The sequence below is a fragment of the Eschrichtius robustus genome, chromosome 16 (genome assembly GCF_028021215.1).
Source record: "Eschrichtius robustus isolate mEscRob2 chromosome 16, mEscRob2.pri, whole genome shotgun sequence".
Taxonomy (NCBI): domain Eukaryota; kingdom Metazoa; phylum Chordata; class Mammalia; order Artiodactyla; family Eschrichtiidae; genus Eschrichtius; species Eschrichtius robustus.
The window spans coordinates 14804196-14827894 of record NC_090839.1 but is presented as its reverse complement, the minus strand read 5'-3'; the positions used below and the strand labels follow the sequence as shown (position 1 = coordinate 14827894).

Below are 23699 nucleotides of genomic sequence, written 5' to 3'. Positions count from 1 at the left end.
GGGCTGGTAGGGCTGGGGCTGGGCTGATAAACAGCTGGTCTATCTGCAAGGCTGCCTAATCCAGACATGGGCCCATCTGAGCCCTCTCCTCCTCCTCTCAAAAGCCTTCCAAGACTTCCCACTGCCTAGGGATAAAGTCCCACACCTTCATCTGACATTCAAGGCCCTTCACAGCTTGTCCCCAAGTGCCCCCCTGACCTCATCTCCAGCCCACCCACCTCAAGTGAGCTCATCCAGCTGACCTCCCTGCCCCTGAACTTAACCTCCTGGCTCTATGATTCTGTTCCTGCCACCAGGCCCTCACTATCACTCTACCCTGGAGTGCTGTCCTCCCATTCCAACCTCGTCCTCTTCATCCTTGCTTGGGGGCCATCCCTCCTTGGTGCCCAGAGTCCTTGCCCCTGCTTGGAGCTCCTTAGTCCTTAGCCCCTGCCTCAGCCCACTCAGGCTTAGGTCTGTCACTAGATTCACTCACACGGGGCCCCAGCCTTCCCATCGCCCCCATCTGACTCTCTGGGCCTCACGCACAGGGAAGGGCACAGTGTAAGGTTGGAAATAGTTCTAACTAAAAAGAGAGTCAGAAGCCGGAGTGAAATGGCAGGAGGCTGGACAAAAGAAGCAGACAATCATGGGTTAAATCTCATCCCTTCCCCTTTCAGGCCGAGTGACACTGGGAGAGTCACTTCTCCTCTCAGACCCTCAGTTTCTTCATCTGTAGAATGAGTTAACATTCTGAGGGCCAAACGCCACAGTATGAGGCATTTTCCACTCTCTCCAGTGCAGCACTCAGAAAAATCACTCTGTACATCTGTATTTCTGTATTTCCCAGGTGCCTACTACTATGCTAGGCAAAATTTCCCAGGATACCACTTCATTTCCAGGAACGCACTAAGCTTGTTCCTGCCTCTGGACCTTTGCACTTGCTGTTCCTTCTACCTGGAAAGCGCTTCCCCACATCTTTGTTTGGCTGGCTCTCTCCCGATCATTCTGATGTGAACTCATTTGCCAGCTCCTTGACAACTTAAGCCAAAGTAGGCCCCTGTGGCCCCAATCCTCCTTATCCCATTACACAGTAGTCTATTTTCTTCATAGCTCTTATCAGCAATGATCCCTTTTAACCATTTGCTGATGTCTCAACAGCTACTTGTTGACTGTCTGCCCCCCCCCCCGCTCCAACCGCCCGCAAACTCCATGAGGGGAGGGACTGGGTCTTATCACCGTTTCCCCATTTCCTGGATCAGTGGCTGACATGACATGACTCAATGCGTAGGTGCTGACTGAGTCTAAGACCTTTGGAACTGGGGGAGCTGGAATATAAGCCGGGCTCTGGGCCGCACATGTGGCCTGTGAGGACCCCTTCTCTGGCCTCCCATTTCCATGTCTGTCCCCTATGGGCTGGGCGCTCCTCTCCAGCTCTGCCCTTGGCTGAGTCATCTCAGGCCTGGCTCAAGGCTGGGCATGGAGGAGGAGTTGGGTAAATGTTTGTCGTATGAAATTGGACCTGTCTCAAGCTCCTCACCGCCCCCACATCTGAGGGGCCCCAGGGAAGAGGCAGCAAAGAGAGATGAAAGGAGGTGAGAGCAGGTTTCCAAGTTGGCCCTTTCAGTGCAGATAAAAGCAGGGGGGGAAAGGAAGTCAACGGAGGGCGGGAGGGAGAGGACTGAGAGGGGGTGTGGAGAGCGGTACTGGAGAGGAGGGGGCCAGGCAGACTGAAGCAGGGACCTGGGGGGCAAGGGTGAGGCTCCTACTGCTGGTTCTTAACTCCTCCCCTCCCTGGGCCTGAGTTTCCTGCCAAACATGGGTGATAATGCCCTCCTGGGAGAGGTCTGGGCTGAGCCAAAGGCTGATGGGGATGTTTAAAGACTGTACCTACCAGTAGCAGGGATGGAAGGGCGGTGGAGGAGTTCAGAGGCAGTGGAGGGCAGTTTTGGCCTTGAGAAGGGTGGAGGCAGCCCAGGAGGCATTCTGGACCTCTGGACCAGTCTGAGCCCCTTGGCCTACCTTTGAGGCCTGTCAGACTTCTCTCACTAGCTCATCTCCCTCCGCCTCCTGTAGCTATCACAGTCTACTCTTTTCCAGGCACACCTACCACTCCCCTGCCTCCATACGCCTGCACCGGGAATGGCCTTCTCTTCATAGTTATACCTGACCAGGCTCAGGTACCCAGCTTAGTTCAATTCCTGCCTCCTCCAAGAAGTCTTTCTAGACCCCTGAGGGTAGCTCCTAGTCTGGAAGCGCATGGGTAGTTAAGCAGGATGATATCTTTGTGTCCTCACCTCGGGTTGCCATGTAAGGTTGCACAGCCTGTGCACTGTACAAATCTGAGCCATTCACACGGATGATGGTGGGAATGTTACGCATCTGGAGTTATGTGATGCAGAGATCCTCAAAGTAACTTCCCTTCCCTCTTTCTCCAATGCTCAGCACAGAGCTAGGTACATAGTTGCCTGAGGGATCATTCACTGACTATATAACAGGCGTTTTAGGGAATAAGCAGGAATCTCCAGGCTCTTTTTCCCATCCATCCAACAATGGCCATCCGCCCCACCCCGACCTTCTCCTCTGGGTCACTTTCTATCTGACATTCTTCCAACCTGGGCCACGGTCGGGGACTCCCTAACCGCTGCAGCTCTCAAACCCTTCCTGGGACACCGACAGTACCGCAGCATCCCTTCCCCTCCACCCACCTGCCCCGCTCCCTGCTCTGCCTCTCTCTCTGTGTCTGATTCTATTTCTTCCCCTTTCTGGCTTTCTCTCCAAGTCTCCTCTCTCTGTTCCTACAGTGCCAGGTAGGTCCCTCTGTCCTTTAGTTACTCCTGCCCTCTTTCCACCGGCTCTCCTCCTTCTCTGGTCACTTCCTCTCATTGTTGGTCTCGCTACCCCTCCATGAGTCTCTCTCTTTTCTCAGTCTTTCTCTGATTTTACATGTCATTCATTCACCATGCGTCAGGGAGTGTCCACCGAGCGCTAGGCAGTGGGTGAGGTGCTGAGGATACAGCCGTGAACACAGACATGCATCCCTACCCTCCTGGTGCTTATCTTTTAGGGGGAGGGACAAACGAAGTCATCAGGAAAATGGGTAGCAGGTTAGCTGGTGATGAAGGACAAAGGAAAATGGATACGAAGTGTGGGGACAGGTTGAGGTGGGGTTGACATTTTAGAAAGAGTGGTTGGGGAAGGTTGCACTGAGAAGGTGATGCTTGAGGAAAGTCCTGGAGGAAGTGAGAGGACCAACCATGGGGATATTAAGGGGGAGAACATTCCAGGCAAAGCGATCAGGAGCTGCAAAGGCCCTGGGGTAGAGGCGGGCTGGGTGTATCTGTGGAGCTGGGCGGAGGCCAGTGTGGCTTAGCAGAGTGAACCAGGGAAGGAGGGTAGTGGGAGGTGGTGTCTGAGAGGTTACAGTGAGGCCACACCGCATAGGGTCTGGGGGGCATTGTGAGGGTCTGGGCTTTTATCCTGAGCCCGAGAGGTGCATTTGTTGGGCTTTAAGCAGAGGAGGGCCACGCTCTGATTTACATTTGGATGGGATCAGTCTAGCTCCTGTGCCCATTCTAGATTGAAGAGGGGTGAGGACAGAAGCAGGGAGTCCAGCGAGGAGGCAGTAATCCAGGCAGGAGAAAGAGGTGGCTTGGACCAGGGCGGCGGAGGAGGTGAGAAATGGTCCGATTCTGCTGATGTTTTTAAAGCAGAGATCACAGGGGTTGCTGATGGAGGGAGATGTGAGAGAAAAACAGAACTCGAGGATGGTTTTCAACATTTTTGACCTGAAAAGCTGAAAGGATGAAATTATCTTTTTTTTTTGGTGGAGGACTGAGCTTGAGCCCAGGTCACTGTGCTGTGTCTGTCACACCTGGTTCTCTCTCCTTATCCTGGGTCCCTTGTCTCTCTGCGACTGTTCTCTAACCTGTTTGCTTTGTCTCCTTGGCTCCCGGCCTGTTTCTCTCCATCTCTGTGTCCATCTCTCTCTCTCCCCTCCCCACACAACATCTTTTCCCCCTCCCCTCCCCGCCCTGCCCCCTCCCCCTCTGCCCGCCGTCTGTCCGAGGGCGCTGGCGGGGTAGCAGGCAGCAGGCGTCGGCCCCGGGCGGGGGTCTCACCGGACGGGCCGGTTGGCGGCGTCGGGGTCCCGCGCTGTCACCACGCCGACCAGGGAGCCCACCTGCGCGTCCTCCTGTACCTCCAGGAGGCCGGAGGGCTGCTGGAACTCGGGGGGCTCGTCCACGTCGGTCACGGCCACGCGCACGATCGCCTGGTCGCGGAACGTGCCCAGGTCAGCGAAGCGGGGGTCCACGAACTTGTTGAGCGCCTCCAGGACCACGGTGTGCACGGGCTGGGACTCGAAGTCCAGGCGCTGGTGGGGAGGAAGCAGAGGGCCGGTGAGTGGGTTGGGGTCTGCTCAACACCTTCAGGCGGACAGATCCCCAGTCAGGGGGGATGGGCCCCGAGAGGGCGGAGCTGGCCCAAGGTGACAGTTGACTCAGCAGGGGCTCCGGAGTATCAGGCTGCGCCGCGGAACCGGCTGTCCAAGACCCAGACCAACCCTCTCTGGTTACAGGTGGAGAAAGTGAGGCCAGCTGGGGACAGTCTTGTCCAGGGACACAGGGTCAAGTACTGACACCCAGACTTCCTGCTACAGGGCACAGTAGGTTGGGGCATTAATTTATTAATTTACAAAGCACTATGTGCCAGTGTTCTAAACATAGTGGCTCATCTATTTTACAACATCCCAAAGAGGCTTGTATTATTATTATCATCACATTTTACACAGAAGGAAATCGAGGCCCAGAAGGCTCTGTAACTTGCCCAAGGTCGGCTCCCAAGTCCCAGGCCCATGAGAGGAAAGGCACTGGGTCTGCTGCTGACTGGCTCTGTGTCTGCAGGCAATCTATTTGGCCTCTCTGGGTCTCAGGTGGGAGGGTTAAATGACACGTTCCTGGTATATACCGGTGGCAGCTGCTAATGTGAGTTGAGCCTGATAAGCCTGGCTGCCTGAGAGCTTTCCTCAGAGATCTGGCTAAAGCCATGCTGAGCCCTGCTTCTCATCAGAGAGTGCTGGTGGGTGACCCGCTGATGGACAAGCTCCATGGCTGTATGGGTGCTGGCCTCCTAAGGACAATGCCTTAGAGCAAAGAGAAATTGCACTGGTGGAACCACAGGCACCTCCGTTACATGGTGGGGGAGCTATCTGAGCAGCAGGGGCCACCTTCCTGGAGACCTGCCCTGTGTGTAGGGACCCTCCTTTCCTCTCAGAACCTCCCATCCCCTGCCCCATTCTCCAGCAGGAAAAAAAAAAAAAAAAAAAAAAGAAGGGCTACCTCCTACCTCCTTCCTCCATCCTGTTGCCTGGGAAATCAGGATGCAGGGAGGCAGGCGCGGGCCTGGCCTGGGAGTGAGTGATGGGCTCTGGAGCCAGGTCATCAATCAGGCGGGGGCTCTGCTCCCTGAGCCAGCACTGACTCCACAGAGGCACCTCGGGCGCCACTGCTGGAGCAGGCGGGAGGGGGGCCCAAGAGCCAGGGAGGAGAGGGGGGGGCAGGATAGGGGCAGTACTGTGGATGAGAGCAAATGCTGTGCTGGGGTCCCCAGGCTGGGCTTGGGGCCTGATTCTGTTGCTGTGTGATGCTGGGCTTCTCTGGGCCTCCAGTTCCCCATCTGTGAAATGGGCTCATCTTACAGTGAGGACAAATGGACGTCAGAAGACTGAAAACCACTTAATGCTTAAAAGGGTGGATCCTGGAGCCAGACTGCCCGGACCCATAGCCCTACAACTGCTCTGTAAGATGCATGACCTTGGATGCAAATGTCTGAAGTTCTCAGGGCCTCAGTTTCTCATCTATAAAATGGGCAATAATAGTACTTCAGAGGGTCGTTGTAGGGATTAAATGAGTTAATACACGGAAAGCAGTGGAAGGACTCCTGGCACACTGTAAACACTCATTATAAGTATTAGTATTATATTATTATCCTTGTTGAAGAAACTGGGAGTTTTCTCTATCCTCAAGACCTCAGGCCAGGTAGAGAGTTTGCTTATTGAGTGAATGAAGGGCCGTCGGGGGGCAGATGTTTCGTGGGCCCCAGAGGGCAGAACCTGGGCTGATAGGAGCAGATTTAAGGAGACAGATTCTGGCTGAGTGGGAGGAGGAAGAGCTGGACGACGGTAGGGAGTGAGCATTCCATCCCCGGGCATGTACAAAGGCCTGTGACCATTTGTGGGCCAGGGCAGGGGACTTAGACCTCCCATGGGACAGCAGGGTTGGAGCGGACAGGCTCAAAGGCCTGCGCAGCCCTGAGTTGCCAAGCCTGTGACCAAGTCCTGGAAGATGGATTTTTGCTTTTTTATTTGCCCTCCGTCCGCTTTCCCTAGGGGTTGCTAACTTTGCTGTTTTAGCTTCTGGTTCCCAGGCTGGCCAGTGGCTGAGGAGGCTGTTAGACGCAGGAAGGAAAGCACTCTGGGCCCACCAGACCTGGGTTCAAATCCCACTCTACCCTTTACAGGTGTGCTCTGGGGCAAGCCCTTTTACCTCTCTGAGCCTCTGTTTTCTCACTTGTAAAAACGGGCATAATATATTTCCTTCAGAGGGGAACATGAGGATTAAAGGAAACAATGAGTGTGAAGGGCCTGGTATGAACTTGAAGTAGCTCAGCCTAGTGTTGAAGAGCACAGATTCAAATCTGGATTGAATCCTGGCTCTTGACAACTAGCTGTGCAACCTTGGACAAGTCACTTAACCTCTCTGTGCTTCATTTTCCCATTTGTAAAGTGGGAATGACACCATCAGCGTCTTCCCAGGTTGGTCCAGAGTTTCCGGAGAGACTTAATCCCTGGAGTGGAGTGGGGTGGGGATATTTGGCCACTCAACGGCCCCCCTGACCCTGCTGCCCTGGGGCCTGCCTCCCCCGTCCCTCCTGGGGCAGCCCCGCACCTTCTGCACTACGATGATGGCCTCCTGAGTGTCGCTGTCTGTGGTGACCTTGAACACATGGCCGCCGCTGCCGCTCTCCTCCCTGAGGTGGTAAGTCATGTCTGTGTTTTCACCCACGTCCGAGTCCTCGGCCTTCACGCGTCCCACGGCTGTGCCGATGGGGGCCGACTCCTGAATGCTGAACTGGTACATCTCTGTAGGGGATACAGCTGTGAGCAGGGATGGAGTGGCAGCCCCTCCCCCAGCTCCCACCAGCGCTAGGGGAGAGGAGGGGGTGTCTCAGATGGGCTCCTTGGAGGGCAGTGTCTTAAAGGTGCTCCCTGCCTGGCCAGGACTGATGCTGGGAGAGGCGCGTCCTCTGCAGAAATGTGGGACGCAGTGCAAAGAGGAGGGTTTTAATTCTCACCCTGGGTTTATTCTCTGATTGATTTGGGAAAGTGCCTGCAGTTCTTTGGGACTCAGTGTCCCCATCTGCCCAGTGAAGGGACAGAGGAGCACAGTGATCGAGGCTTAGGCTCTAGAGTCAGTCCCAGCTGTGTAATCCCAAGCTTTGGTTTTCCTCATCTGTAGAATGGGAATAATAACAGTGCCTTCCTAACAGCACTGTTCATCCTGCAATTAACTCAGATGATGATGCATGTCAATTGCTTAGCATAGGGCCTAGCACCTGGTGGCTACCCAATAAATGGAACAAATTGCATTAGAACAGTGGGGCTTCGTGCTGATTTTTTGTTGCTGTTGATGTTAATGATATTGGTTCCTTCATTTCCACATATTTATTTAGTATCTATGATGTCCCAGATGCACCTCTATGCACTGGGGTTCCAGCAACAAGCAAAACAGACCCAAATCCCAGGGCTCACAGTGCTTTCCTCTTAATGGAAGGAGAAAGACACTAAACAATCACATCAGTGAAACAGTAGGTCAAATGGTACTTTGGAGAAAAATAAAGCTGGGGAGGGAAATGGGAGTGATGATGACGGTGTGTGTGGAGTTTTAAATAGGGCAATCGAGGAAAAGATGACATTTCTGCAAAAGTCTGAGGGAGGTGAGGAAGTGAGTCAAGCAGATATTTCAGAAGGAGCATTCTAGAGAGAGGGAACAGCAGGTGCAAAGGCCCTGAGGTGCGTACAATGCCTGGCATGTTTGAAGAATGGCAAGATGACCATTGTGGCCAGAGGAGGTGGGGAAGCAGGGGGAAACCAGAAGGAATGAGGGTCAGGTGGGACACAAACAGTTCCCTGCTCTCCTCCCAGAGCCGAGATGAAGGTGAGGGTGATTTGCTAAATGATGGGCCAGCAGGGGTTGTGGAGATGGGGATGTGTCCCTTGGGACCCCCTCTGGTCTGGATACCCTTGTGTGGACTGGCTGCCTCTGATTCACTGTCACATAAACAGCCGGGGTGGCGGGGGGGCTTTAACACAAGCTGACCTCGCCGCTCCCCTGCGTTAACCCTTGCCATAGCTCCCCGCTGCCCTTGGGATGGAGTTGTACAAGCCCCTTGGCCTGCCCGGCAAGATGCTTGCTGCCTGGCCCCTGCTGACTTCTGCAGCCTCATGCCCCCAACCGCCTACCCTAACTTGAGCTTCAATCCGGCTGAAGTTCTTGTAATTCCTTAAGGATGACTTGCTCTGTCCCACCTCTAGACATTCCCTCTCTTTATCCTCCTCTCTGCCTTCACCTCCCCTGTTCCCACTCTTTTTTAGTCTCACTGAATATTACCTCCAACAGGGAAGCTTCCCAGACCTCCAGGCTCTGCTCCTGTGTGTCCAGGGCCCCCAGGCTCATCCCATTGTAAGGATTACTGCATTTCCCTATCATTTTCTGTTTATTCTCTCTCTCTCTCTCTCTCTCTCTCCCCCTCCCTCCCTCAGGGGTGTGAGCTCCTGCAAGGCAGGGACCACATCCCTTATTCATCAGGCATTCACGGTGCCTGGCAGAACACCAGGCTGTCACATAAACGAAATGTGTGAGTGACTAGTGAGTGAATGAATGAAAAGCAGCATGAGATACTAGTATACACTCACCAGATTAACACAAATGAAAGAATCTGACAGTACCAACTGTTGGTGAGGATATGGTACGATGGACACATGCCTTTCTTCGTGGGGGAAAACAATTTGGCTTTATTTAGTAAAATTGAAGATGAGTTTACTCTGCTCCTCTGTACACTAGAGAAATGTATGCAAAATGGCACTAGGACACATGCAACAATGTTCAAAGCAGTATCCTCCATAATAGCCTCAAACTGGAAACAACCCAAATGTCCACTGACAGGAGAATAGATAAATCATGGAATACTATACAGCAGTGAAAATGAATAAATTATAGCTACAAGCAACAACATGTGAATTCACAAACATAATTTTGAGAGACAAAAAAGCAAGACACAAATCATTTGTATTGTGTGGCTCCATTTAGATAAGGTTAAAAAACATGAAATTAAACTATAATGTTAGGCGATGCCTACATGGGTGAATCAACCCTAAAGGAATGGATAAAGAAGATGTGGTATATATATACACAATGAAATACTACTCAGCCATAAAAAAGAATGAAATTTTGCCATCTGCAGCAACATGGATGGACTTACAGGGCATTATGCTAAGTGAAATAAGTCAGACAGAAAAAGAAAAATACTGTATGATATCGCTTATATGTGGAATCTAAAAAATATAACGAACTAGTGAATATAACAAAAAAGAAGCAGACTCACAGATACAGAGAACAAACCAGTGGTTACCAGGGGGGAGAGGGAAGGAGGAAGGGGCAAGATAGGAGGAGGGGATTAAGAGGTACAAATTATTAGGTTTAAAATAAGCTACACGGATATATTGTACAACACTGGGAATATAGCAAATAATTTGTAATAACTATAAATGGAGTATAACCTTTAAAAATTGCAAATCACCATATTGTGCACCTATGATTTATGTAATATTATACATCAACTATACTTCAAGAAAAAAGAAAAGACAAAAGAAAAGCAAGGAGGTGATCACAAAAGCAGATGGAAGTTAACTCCAGAGGAGGGTTTGGGGGGAGAAGTTATGATCAAGAAAGGGCTTGAGGGGCTTCCCTGGTGGCGCAGTGGTTGAGAATCTGCCTGCCAATGCAGGGGACACGGGTTCGAGCCCTGGTCTGGGAAGATCCCACATGCCGCGGAGCAAATGGGCCCGTGAGCCACAATTACTGAGCCTGCGCGTCTGGAGCCTGTGCTCCACAACAAGAGATGCCGCGATAGTGAGAGGCCCGCGCACCGCGATGAAGAGTGGCCCCCGCTTGCCACAACTAGAGGAAGCCCTCGCACAGAAACGAAGATCCAACACAGCCATAACTAACTAACTAACTAAATAAATAAATAAAATTAAAAATTAAAAAAAAAAAAGCAATTTAAAAAAAAATGTAAAAAAAAAAAAAAAAAAAAAGAAAGGGCTTGAGAGTGGCATGGACATATACACACTACCAAACGTAAAAGAGAGAGCTAGTGGGAAGCAGCCGCATAGCACAGGGAGATCAGCTCGGTGCTTTGCGACCACCTAGAGGGGTGGGTTAGGGAAGGTGAGAGGGAAACACAAGAGGGAGGGGATGTGAGGATGTATGTATAGGTATAGCTGATTCACTTTGTGATACAGCAGAAACTAACACATCATTGTAAAGCAATTGTACTCCAATAAAGATGTCAAAAAAATAAAAAAATAAAATAAAGGAATAGCTGGATGGGGAAAAAAAAAAGAAAGGGCTTTTGGGGGCTTCTGGGGTCCTGGTTGGTGGTTACAGGAGTGTTTGCTTTGTAATTATTTGTCAAACTGGACATTTCTATTTTACATACTTCTGTTTGTGTGTGTATTTCACAATAAAGAAAGAAAGAAGGAGTACATGAATGAATAAACAGGAGTCTTCTGGGGGACCCTGGCCCCTCCGCTCTGCCCTACCCCTTCCGGCTCAGGGCTGGCACAGAGCATCACACAACTGGGCAGAAGACTGGGTGGTCCCCGCCCCTCCACACGGTGCTTTGAAGCTTCCCATCGGTGAGTGGGGCTGGGCTGGAGGAGTGGCTGGGGGCGACTGCGGTACCAGGCTCCCTGGCAACGATGTGGCGCTGGCTGGCGGGCTCTGCCCACCCCGCTGTGCGTCTGGACTGAGGCGCTTAGGCTGCGATGTGCTCTCAGCTAAGGGATTGGATTCCCTTATCTCTCGGGGGTCAGTCCCCTGTGGCGGGGCCTAATGTGAGAGCAGCAGACCTCAAGTAATGACTCGCCCGACAGGAATCAGCCCAGCTCCCCACCGCCGCATTAGTCTCTGCCAGCTTCGGAGGCTTCTCCCGCGCGGCTCAGCCTGAACCTGGGACAGAGGGGCTGGCTGGGCTGATGGGGAGGTGGGGGACTGAGTGAGAGAAGCCGCCTCCACCCTGTTGTGCCTGGGGAGGCAGAGAGTGGAAAGGCCTCCTAATTCAGGAGCACGGAATCCTGCCCTCCAGGCTCAGAGGAAAAGGGTAAGACCTGTCACTCCAGACCTTGGCACCTCCGTGCACAATTATAGGTGTCACTCGGCTTGGGCATGGCTGCAGCCTCTGTCTATATCCCTAAGATATCCTTGTATCTGTCCTCCCACCTCCAATGTCCCTTTGCAAGCTTGGGTCAGTAGCAGATCACACACACAATAAGCAGGACAGGGGTGTGTGCAAGGGCCAGTAGGGGTGGGTGGACAGACAGGGGCTCACTCTTGGCAGGAAGCAAGGTGAGGGGTGGGAAGGTAACCGCGTTACTTGGATGTACGGAAAATCAGACAACTCTGAGGCCGTCCCCTGCAAGAAGCGGGGCTGGAGAGGGGGGCAGGGGGTAAGTGCGTGACTTGGATGGATGGACACAGACAGATGCGGGAGTCCCTCTATGGCGGGAAGCCTACAAGGCAGCTCGGGGTCAGTGGGTGGCTTGCAGGGATGATCAGACAGACACACGGATCTGCCTCCTCCCTCTGGGAAGGCCTCACTCACTCTGCGGGAACCGGGGCGGGTTGTCGTTGACGTCGGTGACCACGATGGTGACGGTTGTGGAGCCGGAGAGGCCGCCCAGCTGGCCCGCCATGTCGGTGGCCTGGATCACCACCTCGTAGCGCTCCTGGCTCTCGCGGTCAAGGTCAGGCACGGCCGTCCGGATCACGCCTGTGGATGAGGGAGGGTGAGGCCAGGGATGCCCCCCTGCCAGCTGCCAGCTGATATGGAGACCCCTCTCCAGGCAGAGGCCGGGCTCGTTCAAGTTCAGGAGGGGAGCAGCTGATGCAGAAGACACGGATATGGCCACTGTGCAGGTGTGGGGCCCAGCAGCCACGACACACAGACACACCCACCCCACACACACACGTGCTTCTACAGATATGCTCACAGATAACTCAGATTCTATGGTACACACACACACACACACACGTGCTTCTATAGATATGCTCACAGATAACTCACACAGATTCTATGCTACACACACACACACACTACTCTTTCACACATACACATACACACAACTATCAGATTCACACACACTTTAAAACACACCCTCCCACACACTTGTACACATACACACACATTTATATACACACATACTAACACACACTCTCAAACACACACTCACATGCAACACAAACGCAGTAGAATATAGACTATTGGGTTTACTAAAAAGAGGCGTAGGGACTAGAACACCAGGCACCGTGTGACCCCCCTGGGCTACCGATCCCACCTGTGGGGCTTCGGTTTCCCCATGTGACGGGGAACCTGCGATAACTCTCTGCATGAGCCTGGCCCGTGTCTGATTTGTCTCTGGGTCAGTGGCGCTCTGGACTGGACTGAACTCACACCCACCCTCAGACACACTCACTATGGAGTCACACTTACATGCACACAAACACTGATATGTCTCACACACTTACGTACTACATACGTAACACACGAGGTCACTCGCACACGCATAGCTACTGCACACACTTATTCCCCCCCGCACACCCCTCCATGATTAAATCATCCCCCTGCCTTGGGGGTCCCAGCCCCTTCCTCTCAGGCCTGGCCCTAGATTCTCTGTCCAGGCACCAGCTAATCGCTGATCAGACAATCCTGCAAGCTGTTAATGGAAGCAGGGGGAGGGGCGGCAGGAGTCGGGGTGGCCACAAGATTGATTCTGTGCAGGGGAAGCCTGGGCTTCTTGTCTCCCTGCCAGTGGGAGACCAGCGGGGAGGGGGAAGTGGATGAGCCATTCAGAGCCTCCCCCTCCCACCCCCCACCCCGCGACCCACTCCAACCTGCGAGCACCAGGTGGTGACAGGTGGTGCCCAGGGCCTGAGCGCCAGGTGGAGTCACGCACCAGCAGCCCCATGATGCGCCCCATAATACCCGATCTCTCACTCCTGATGTCCCCAGACAGCCCCTAGATGCCAATAAAGGCAACGGAATGGGAGGAGAGGCTGGAGTGAGTGTGTGTGTGTGTGTGTGTGTGTGTGTGTATGTGTGTATGTGTGTGTAGCTGGGGGAGCCAGGGGTGGGCACCTAGGGGGTGACCCTGCTTTTGAGGGATCCCATGGAGATATGGAAAGTGTAGTCTGTCTAATCAGGGGTCATACAGACTCTCTATCAGAAGCCTTCAAGACTCCTCAGTAAGCTCCCTCTTGACCCCTCCTCAGCCGGGACTGGTCTTTCCAAGGGCAGGGGAGACTTGGAAGCAGACGAACTTGGGATAAATCCCAGATCTGCCGTTTGTTGACCATGTGATCTTGAGCAAATCCCTTCACCTCTCTGAACCTCAGTTTCCTTATCTGTAAAATGGGACAATCACAATACCTCCCTAAAGAACAAGATTCTCCAACTTGGCACCATGGACATTTTGGGCGGGATAATTCCATCCACTAGATGCTGGTAGCAGCACCCTCCCTGCCCAACCCTAGTTCCAGACACTGTCAAATGGTCCCTGGGGACAAAATCGGTTGAGAACCACTGGTTCAGAGTTTCATCTCATGAGGATTGCATGTGACAATAACAACAATAACTGACACTGATGTGCATCTGAGTGAACTGCCTCATTTGATCTTCTGAACACCCCTAGGAGGAAGGTGCTGTGATTATACCGTTTATACAGATGAGGAGATGGAGGCACAGAGAGGTTAGGTACAGGCCCAAGGTCACACATGTAGAAAGCGCCCAGTCAGGATTCCAGCAGGCACTCTGGAGCCAGAGCCCATGCTGTGGACTGCTCTGCCGGACCACTGTAAGGACGGAGGGTCCCCGCCCAGCCCGCCTGGTATCCCCCCACCCCCCCGCCACAAGGTACAAGGGGAGAGCGCAGGCCTCTGACAGAGCAATGCTGTTTATGTGGTCCTGTCTCAGCTCATGAGATAGCCCCCGTGCTCGTCTCAGTCCTAATCAGGCAAGACATGCTTCCAATCACGCAGCAGGCCCCTTGTCCCTTCTCCCTGGTGCTGCACCTCAACACTGGGATTGTCAGAGGGACGCCCTTCTAGGGATGAGGATGGGGCCCAAGGCCTTGGCTGGTCTCTTAGTTGAGTGTTTGCAGTCCTGGACAGCAGGGGCTGTACTGGGAAGGTGGGCCTGTCATGTCCTCTCCCCTGGGGGGCTGGAAGGAGAGAAAGAGCAGAAAGGGAAAAGAGGGGAGAGGAAGAAGGATGAAGGTGGCAGAGAGGGAAGAAGAGAGAGAGAAGAAAGAGACAGACAGAGGGCAATCTAGTGAGCGTTAGAGGGGAAAGAGACAGAGAGCCACGCGCTCAGAGGCAAAGAGGAAGGGAAAGGAGGGGAGGAGAGGGAAAGGGAGACCCACAGAGACAGAAAAAGAGAGAAGGAAAGAGGGGAGCAGTAAAGCCAGAGAGAAATACACACACGCAGGAGGAGGCAGTAAGACAGAGATCCACAGAGAGACAGAGACCTGGAGAGAAACAGAGAGAGAGAAAGAGGGGGAGAAAGCAAGACGAAGAACAGCAAGGGCAGCGTGAACAGAGCTTCTCAGGGACACCAGAGAGGCAGACGGACAGCAAGGGGTGGAGAAGGAGGGTGGGAGGGAGGAAGGAGAGGGCAGACAGATGGACTGATGGGGGAGTGATCACTGGGCCAGAGACGTGGTAGAGGGCTCCCGGTGTGAGCCAGGCAGAAAGGCAGGAGGGGTGCGGGCCAGTTGAACACTTACTACGTGCTGAGCTTTGTGCATGTCATTTACGCCTAGGATCTCACTGATGCGGAGGCTGGTGATGGGATCGGGGCCGCTGTACATCTATGAGCTTGTGGACCAAAAGCTCAGCAACCCTCACTCTGAGTGGGGCTCGGAGCAGGGGTCTGGCTGAGGTGTACCCCTGTGGGTGAGGAGCCACACTTATGTGGCCGGCCTCCTTGCTGCCCTGTCACTTCCAGCTCCAGGGGAACTGGGGACACTGAAGTCTTCTTACCTGGAAACAGGTCACGAAGCCATATTGAGTGTGTGATTAGATGCCATCTCTGGGCAAATAGGAGGTTGGTACCCTGAGGCCATGCTGCCTCTGGACCCTGTTCCTGGAGTCACACCCAGTGATAGGTTGCTATGGTGATAGCTCCTGATGAACTAAGCCTGCTGGGATCCACATCCTTGGGTCATCCCCTCCCACACTGACTCTGGCCTCGGCCGTGGGACTTGCTTTGGCTAATGGGACATTAGCAAATGTGACAAAAGCAGAGGCTTGATAAGCCCTTGTGCACTGGGGCTTGTCCTCTTGGAACCCTGAGACCACTGTGCTGTGAAGAAGGCCAGGATGAAAAGTCACGTGGTAGGCCCAGCCATACCAGCTGTCCTAGCTGACCTGCCAGCTGACTGTTGCCATGGGAGCGACCCCCGCAAAAGAACTGCCCATCCATCCCACAGAATTGTGACACATAATAAATCGGTGCTGTTTAAGCCACCATGTTTGGGGACGGTTTGTCATATAGTGGTAGATAGGTTAACAGAGAAATCGAGCTCCCCAGGCCGTCCCTCTTTGGGGCTCACTCACACAGCTGCGTTTCACTGCAGGGTCATCTGGCTGGAAGGTCCAAGATAGCCTCATGTACATGCCTGGCAGTTGACCCTGGCTATTGGCCAGACCTTCTCTCATCCTCCAGTGAGCTGGGCTGGCTTCCTTACATGGTAGTCTCAGGCCCATGTTCCAGGAGAGAAGAGTGAAAGCTGCAAGGTCTCTTAAGGCCTAATCTGGGAACTTGCAGAACATCACCTCTGCTACATTCTATCGGCCCAAAGCAAGTCATAAGGCGGCCCAGATTCAAAAGGCAGGGGAATAGACGCCTCCTCTCCCACTTGATGGGAAGAGTGGCACAGTCACTTTACTAAGAGGCCAGTTCAGGGATGCGAGGAACCGATGGCACATTTTGCTATCTACTCTGTTCCACTTCCCACTCCTGATGCTGGGAGAAGCATATTGGAGGCTGGTGCCCTCCTGGGGGGCCTGGGGGAAAATTCCCAAATCAGCTGATGAAGTTGTTCTTAAACCATCTGGTTCTGAAAATTCATTCACTGACCCATTTATTCGACCCTTACTGAGGGCCTACTATGTGCCAGGGCTACACAGAGTCAGTCATATAAGAGGCACTTTGGGATTTTGAAGGACTTTGGAGTCAGACAGGTATGGGTTCAAGCCTTCTTTCCACCATTTATACGTTATCTGACCTCGGGCAAGTTCCTAACTCTCTCTGAGCCTCAGTTTCCTATTCTGTCAAATGGGGATACCCAGTTGGAAGGGCTGTTAAGAGGGTTAAATGAGACAAAGCTTCCAGCAGCAGGTCCCACATTTTGGAGATGCCTTGATGATTCCCCCTCCTCAAGTCCTGGGTTGAGGACCTCATACATCAGTTCCACAAGGGCTGAGATTCGTGTTGGTCTTGTCCATCCATCATCTTATCTATAGGGTCCGGCATATAGTAGGTGTTCGATAAACATTTTGACTTACTGACCTATAACCATAGACCCTCTGCCCGCCTCTCGCAGCCTGGGTGTAGTTGTCTCTTTGTATTTGGCTTCTCTGTTGGAACAAAAGCACCATGAAGGCAGAAACCAGATCTAGTACATCATCCGGATCAGGATGTGGCACTTACAAAGGTTAGTTTCATTCCCTCCCAGGAAAGCAAACATCTCTGGCTCAACTGAGAATTTTCAGCAGCTATCTTGAAGTCTCTGAGAGAGAGAGAGGCTTTCTATTCTTGCTGGGGCGGTGGTGAGCGGGGGCTGGTAATGAGAGCCTGGCCCCGGCTCCCCACAGCCTCGTCCTCACCGGTCGCCCCCAGTTCCACTGTTGTCCTCCCCGCCCCCGCCGTCCCCTCCAAACGCTGCAGAAGGGGCCCTGGAGCCCAAGTGATGCCTCATTAGCCCGCAAATGCCATCCCTGTTTTCCCTGTTGGGGGGTCTACGGGCAGGCCTGGCCTTTAAAACACACAAGTTAATTCTTCCTCTGGCACGAGCCTCGTGGCGCCCCGCCTCCTCCCTTCCCTCACACCTTCCTCACAGGCCCCGTTCCGGCTCTGCTCCCTGCTATCTGCACAGCGAGAACAGACTGTACCTCGCAGCAGCTGCTAAATATAGACCCGCATGAGCGGAATATTCCTGGCTGGGGAAATGGAGCTGGGGCTGGAAATGGCATCAGGGTGGCTCCAACCATGGGGCCGAAGGAAAGGGGAGGAAAAATCGGGTCCTTCCTGGGCAACGTCTACAGAGACCCTTCCAAACAGAGAAAGCTGAAGGACCCTAGAAACAAGGACCCTGTTTGTGTTTCTTCACTTGCCTTGCCTGGTGCCCACTTTCTGGCTTCTTGAGAACTGTTTCTGCCCTCCCAGGCTCCATGGCCTCCCACTTGCCACCCTCCCCCCGACTCTCTGCAGTGGGGGATGTTCTTTCTTAGAACCTGGCCGTCCTCCTCACTCTGGAGTCTGATGCTTCACCTGCCCACCCCTGCCACCTCCCAGACTCAGTCCTGGCCCTTCCCTTATTTCTGTGTTCTGTCTTTTCCTCCCCACCTTAAAGCTGATCAACTCTAAGGACCTCACCTCCTCAGGTTGAATGGATGAAGGCTTCATCATCATCATCATCATCATCCCCATCATCCCCCTGGTTTACGTTTATGTACCAGGTATTGCACTGAGCATGTCAGTATCTCTCCTAGATACGAAGTGGCTCACGCCCTCACTTCATTCAGGACTCAGTCCCAACGTCACCTCCCCAGAAAGGCCTGTCCTGATTTCTTCATCTAAGTCTACTCTCTTACCCTGTTTATGTGTCTTCCTAGCACTTATTGCTACTCCACATTATGTTGTATGTTTATGTGCTTATTTCCTGTATTTCCTACTTAAATAAAAGCTCCATGAGGGTAGGGTGTTGGGTTTCCCTGCTGCTGCCTTCCTAGAGCCTAGAGCAGAGCTGGGCATGTACAGGACTCAATAAAGAGTTGTTGAATGAATGAATGAACTGTCCCATTTGATCCTCACAACAATCATGTGAGATGAGTATTATTATCTCTGTTGTGTACATGGGGAAACCAAAGCTTAAAGAGCCTCAACCATTCTTGAAGCTTTAGGCCCATATTTCAGGCGGCCCATTCTAGATGTTTCTTTCCTCCTCTTCTCTCATCTTAAAGCCAATATAGTTAAAAGTGAATTAATTAGCTCTATATCAGAACCTGGAACACATTCAGTAATTCCTCTGTCCCTAGACAGTTTTCTTAATCCACGTTCCTCCTTCTGTTTCTGTAGGTGGTGCCCCTTCCCATCTTAGGTTCCAAAGTTACGAACCCCCAGATTCCTCCCTGAATATAGTCCCGTACATTCATCCAGGCCTCCAAGGTTTGCCCTTTGCAGAATCTCACTGTCATCCCTCATTCTCCCTCCTCAGTATCTCAACTAACCCTCTCTACCAATCCCGTATCACCTCTGGCTCCCTAACTAGATGAAGCAGGTTAAGGAGGCTGGGTGGGTGCTGAGAAAGGGTGCAGGCTTTGGCTTTTGTCTTTCGGGGCTCTCTGCTGGGCACTCCAGGCTCCTGGGTCTCCCTGAATTCAGTTCCTGCCTCTGAGCCATGCTATACAGTGGCAGCCTGAGGGATCTTGTTAAAATGAAAACCTGAGCACGTCACTTCCCTGCTTAAAAAGTCATCAGTGAATCCACAGTGTTGGTGAGGGGGAAGGGAAACAGGCTCTCTTGTAATCCGGTCTTCAGGAGTGTAATCTGGTACATTTCCTCATTATCTATCCAGATTCCAAACGCACTACACTCCTTGACCCAGCTTTTCCACTTCCTGAAAATTATCCTGCAGATACATTCACACAAGCACAAAATGATATACGTATGAGGTTATGCACTGTAACACTGTTCGTCGTAGAAAAAGATTGGAAACAGTGTAAGTGTCCATCAATAGGGGACTGGTGAAATAAATTTTAGTGTATCCACAACAGCTGTTAAATAAAAGAATGATGAAGCTCTTTATGTACTGATATGGAATAATCTGCAAGATGTATTGTTAAGCGAAAAAGGCAAGCAGTGTGTATAGTGTGTGTTTATAGCTACCATTTGTGTAAAAAAACCCCAAATACATGTACCTATTTTCTTGTACATGCATAGAATAGCTCTGGAAAGATACACAAGAAAATTACATTGGTTGCCTTGGGGATACAGATTGGGTGGCTGGGGGACTAGAGGGGGTGAAGAATTTCTACTAAATACAAATTTGGACTTTTTGAATTTTGAACCTTGAAATGTATTATCTATTTTTAAAAAAAAACCTCAATATTTTTCAAGTGAATGAGTTCAAGGTCTCATAGGATATATACACCAAGTGGCTACCTTTGGGGTTGCAATTACTGGGGATGAGGGTGGGAAGCCCTTTCTTCCCTCCTTCCTTCGTCTCTTTTAAAAAACATTTCTTTAATGTTTGAATGTTTTCTAAAACGTATTAGTTTCACAAGGAGAAAAAAATAATGCGGATATTATGTGTAAGAGAATGCAATTATAGACTGGAATTCTCAACCCCTTCCCCTAAACAAAACAAACACAAACAAAAACCCCAAACCCAAATCCATCAAACACCCTCCCCCACCCCACTACCCTTAGAATAAAATAAGTGCTTCAGCCCGCTTCAGACGGGGCAGTCAGGCCCCTGCCAGCCTCTCTACATTACCTCTCAACAAGCCTCTTCTCCAGTCCTGAGTTGCTTACAATTCTGCCCATGCCTCAGGCTGTTCTCTTCCTCCCAGTTTTGCCTGCACCATGCCCTCTGCCTGGAATGCCCTTCTCTGAATCTCGGTCTGGCCAACACTTTCTTATCCTTTGGAGATGGCTGCTCCCGCCTCCAGGAAACTTGCATCCTAATTGCCCACACAGATGCCTGTCCCCCTGCCCCCACTGGACTGCGAGCCCCATGACGGCATTTGATAAACATTCTGTGGTGTCTGATGTCTCATGCCCTGCCTTCTCCTGTCCCTGGGACAGTGAGAGCGCTGTCCTTGTCATCGGCAGCCGCTCCCAGTTGTGGAACCTTGAGCGAACCACTTCATCTCTCTGTTCTCCCTGCCACTCTCACGAGGCCCGTCGGAGATGTACTCAGGTTCTAGCCTCAGAGCGAGTGACGTGGGGGACGGTGCGTGGGAGCGCTGCACCATTGCTTGGTGATGGGGGGGGGGAGGGCAAGTAAGTCAAGAAGGCCATCCTTCCCTAATGGTCTCGGACTCGGTCTTCCCATCAGATGCTTAACAACTGCCACCTGAACAGCTTTCACAACTGCCGAAAAGGTGCCTTTCACCGGCCGACGGCCGTCCTCCCTTACCTCCGGCCCCCAGCGACACTTATGACCATGACCGACCCCGTCTGGGCTGCGGACACGCCTGCCTCAGTTTAGCTCCAACGGCAAGAGGGGCCACTGAGTTCAGACCTCCGAAGTCCTTTCAGGGGGCCCATAGTGATAGCCTCCTGCCTTTTTGTTTCCGCACCAGTCTTGCAGGCGCCCCCCACTCTATTTTTTTTTTTCTGTTCCTCGGTCCTTCTCTCTTTCTGCCTGGCCGCCCTCCCTCTCCGCGACCCTGGGGTCTCCTGGAGCCAGAAAGATGCCTCGGTGTCCTCTGTCCTAACCTCAGCACTGTTGGTTGGAACGCTGAGAGAAGACTTCCGCCCGCCCCCTCCAGCCCCGCCCCTTGCGCCACGCCTCTGGTTCCGCCCCGGCTCCGCCCCTTTGGCCTGGCCCCGCCCCTCACCGGTCTTGGGGTCCACGGTGAAGTGGTGCTCGCCATCCAGCACGCTGTACACCAGTCGAGCGCTGCTGCCGTACGTGGGGTCATCCGCATCCGAGGCCATCACCTGCATCACCGATGTGCCTGGGCCCGGGGGACCAAGCGAGACAGGGGTCAGCTGGGGCCGCTGTGCTCATCCTCCCCAACGCTCCCCACCCCCAGAGAAGCTGGGAAAGGAGACCTAGGCCGGAGGTCACTGAAGCCAATCCCCTCACAGTCCTCATCCCCACATTAAGCCCCAACCCGCTTCCGGACTTGGGGCCTTCCCAGTGGCACGATCATGGAGTCAGATCTGGATTCAAATCTCCCTTCGGTGGTTCCCAGCTGTAAAACTCTGGCAAGGGAAGACAGCCTCTCTGCATCTCAGTTTCCTCACCAGCAAAATGGGGACAGTCCTAGTCCTTGGTTCATGAGAGAACACATTTTAAACTCCCAGTGCAGAACTCAGAGCAGTATCTCAGTGGGTGGTGGAAATGGTTATTTTCACCAATTAAGGTCATCACAGAGTTAGAGGTAACACTGGAAACCAGGCACTTTACTCCCAAAGCAGGGGTCCTTCTACCCATCCCAGCCCCTCCTGATTTCTCAAGGGAATTCTGCCTCCTTCCTCCCACATCTTAATCCCCCCCATCCCGCCATGGGGGTGTGTGGGCATCCCAGAAGGACAACCAAGTTCACTGGGGCTCAGGGGCCAGTGTCTCTTGGGCCCCAGGCAGAAGAGCAGCAGCCAGCTTTCCCTTTGGAAGTAGCTGGCTGTGGGTCCTGGTGCCCTCCTCGCCCCTCCTCCCGGGTGCCCAGACAGTTCCCGCCCCCAACACACACACTTCTCCTCATGCTCTGCACGTAGGCTGCTGGGGAGAGTATAAATTGGATAAAAGTCCATCAAACAGCGGCAATTAAGTTATTGATTTTTGACGCTGCCTCATTAAACTGGGAGCTCCTCTCGGCCTGTCGCAGAGATGGCTCTAATTTGACATCATGTTCAATTTGACGAAAGCAGGGCTTGGGATGTGAGGCTGGACAGGGTGGGGGTAATGGAAGGGGTGGGGGAGGGGCTGAATGGAAGGATGGGCAAAGCTGTGTGGTCCATCCAAACCTTTCCAGATAGGAGGGCGTGAGATGCAAGCCCCAAGAGGGAGTCTTGGGGGCTCAGGATAGGACCCAAGGGGGATGAGACTCAGACCTCACCTCGAGGAGATGCCCTCTTCTGGGTGCCCTGATGGTGAGGGGATGGGGCCCAGGCCTCCTGAGGTTCTGGGTAGGACCCTCCTGGTGGGTTGGGCTCCCTGGGCCAGCGGGGCGGCATGCTGGGGGGTGAGGCCAGTTCACTGCCTGGCTAATGAGTGAGGCTCTGGAAGTGCTACTGCAGCAATTCTGCTAAGCCCAGCTGGCCACCCACCTCTCCCACCTCCAGCCTGGGGCCCTCGATCACTCCAGACAGACACATGTATTTATTTTTCACTCTTTTGCATTTCTCATTTCCCTCTCCGTGTCCCCCCTGCCAGCCTCCTAAACCGGCCCTGCAATGCACCTCTCTCTTTGGTGGCTCCAGCTCTCCATCAACCATGTCAGAGTTGCCTGGAGAAGCTGGGGAAGAGGTTTGGGCAAGCCCCCTCCTTCTTGATGCGTGGTACTCAGGGGTCTCCTATTCAGGGCAAGGGCATGATCCCAGGCGCCTCCTCTTAAACAGAGAGAGGAGAAAGAAATAAACCCTATTGAGCGCTCACTACATGCCTAGCTTCCCAGCCACTTAAATCCATCATCTCTAATTCTCATAGCATCTCTGAGAGGCAGAGCGGGCCCCTCTAAATTACAGGTGAGGAAAGAGGTCAAACAGGGGGAAAGACTCGACTGAGGGCACAGACTGAGGAAGTGGTGGGATCTGAACCCAGGACTCTCTAAGGCCAAAGTCCTCTGGGAGCCAGAGTCAGCACACACACACACAGTGACTCTGGATGGTGGCCTGTTGTACTGAATCACAATCAGTGACTCTGCCGCTTATTAGCAGTTTGGCCTTGGGCCTGTCATGAACCCCGTTTTTGCCTCAATTTCCTCATTTGTGAAATGAGGGTGAGAGTACCACCAAACTCCTGGGATTGGTTTCAGAATTCAAATAGGTTTCTGTATTCAGCACCGAGGACAGCGCCTATCCCATACTAAAAACTCAATAAACGCAGGTTGTTGCTGTCCTCTCAGCAGACACTGCATGCCTGTATACAGTGGCACAATCAAGCCTCCCTCACAGACAGACTGAAATGAGAGACGATACGTAAAGCATCAGGCTCATGGTGGGTGCTCAGTAAAGAGTAGCTGTTGTAACAGTTATGAGAGAGGGTCTCCCTGTCACTCTCCTCTGCACGTTCCCCTCACTCCCTGGGCAAGGCACAGTGCTGGGCTGAGTGACTCCCCAGGGACAAGGATGAGCTCTCTCTCTCTCTCTCTCTCTATCCCTGGCTGCATCCCAGGGACTCCCGCGGGGATGATGGAATCATTTCCCCG

General features: G+C 52.7%; 1 protein-coding gene across 2 annotated transcripts in view; it reads right to left on the bottom strand.

Moving 5' to 3' along the window:
* The window catches only part of CDH22 (cadherin 22), a 70195-nt gene that overhangs the window by 25937 nt on the left and 20559 nt on the right, over positions 1 to 23699 (bottom strand). For both annotated transcript variants that reach the window (XM_068524154.1, XM_068524155.1), the window contains exons 3-6: positions 21165 to 21284; positions 11923 to 12090; positions 6927 to 7120; positions 4101 to 4354 (exon numbers count right to left, since the gene is read on the bottom strand). In XM_068524154.1, the coding sequence (XP_068380255.1) occupies positions 4101 to 4354; positions 6927 to 7120; positions 11923 to 12090; positions 21165 to 21284 (736 nt within the window). The remainder of the gene's footprint in view (positions 1 to 4100; positions 4355 to 6926; positions 7121 to 11922; positions 12091 to 21164; positions 21285 to 23699) is intronic.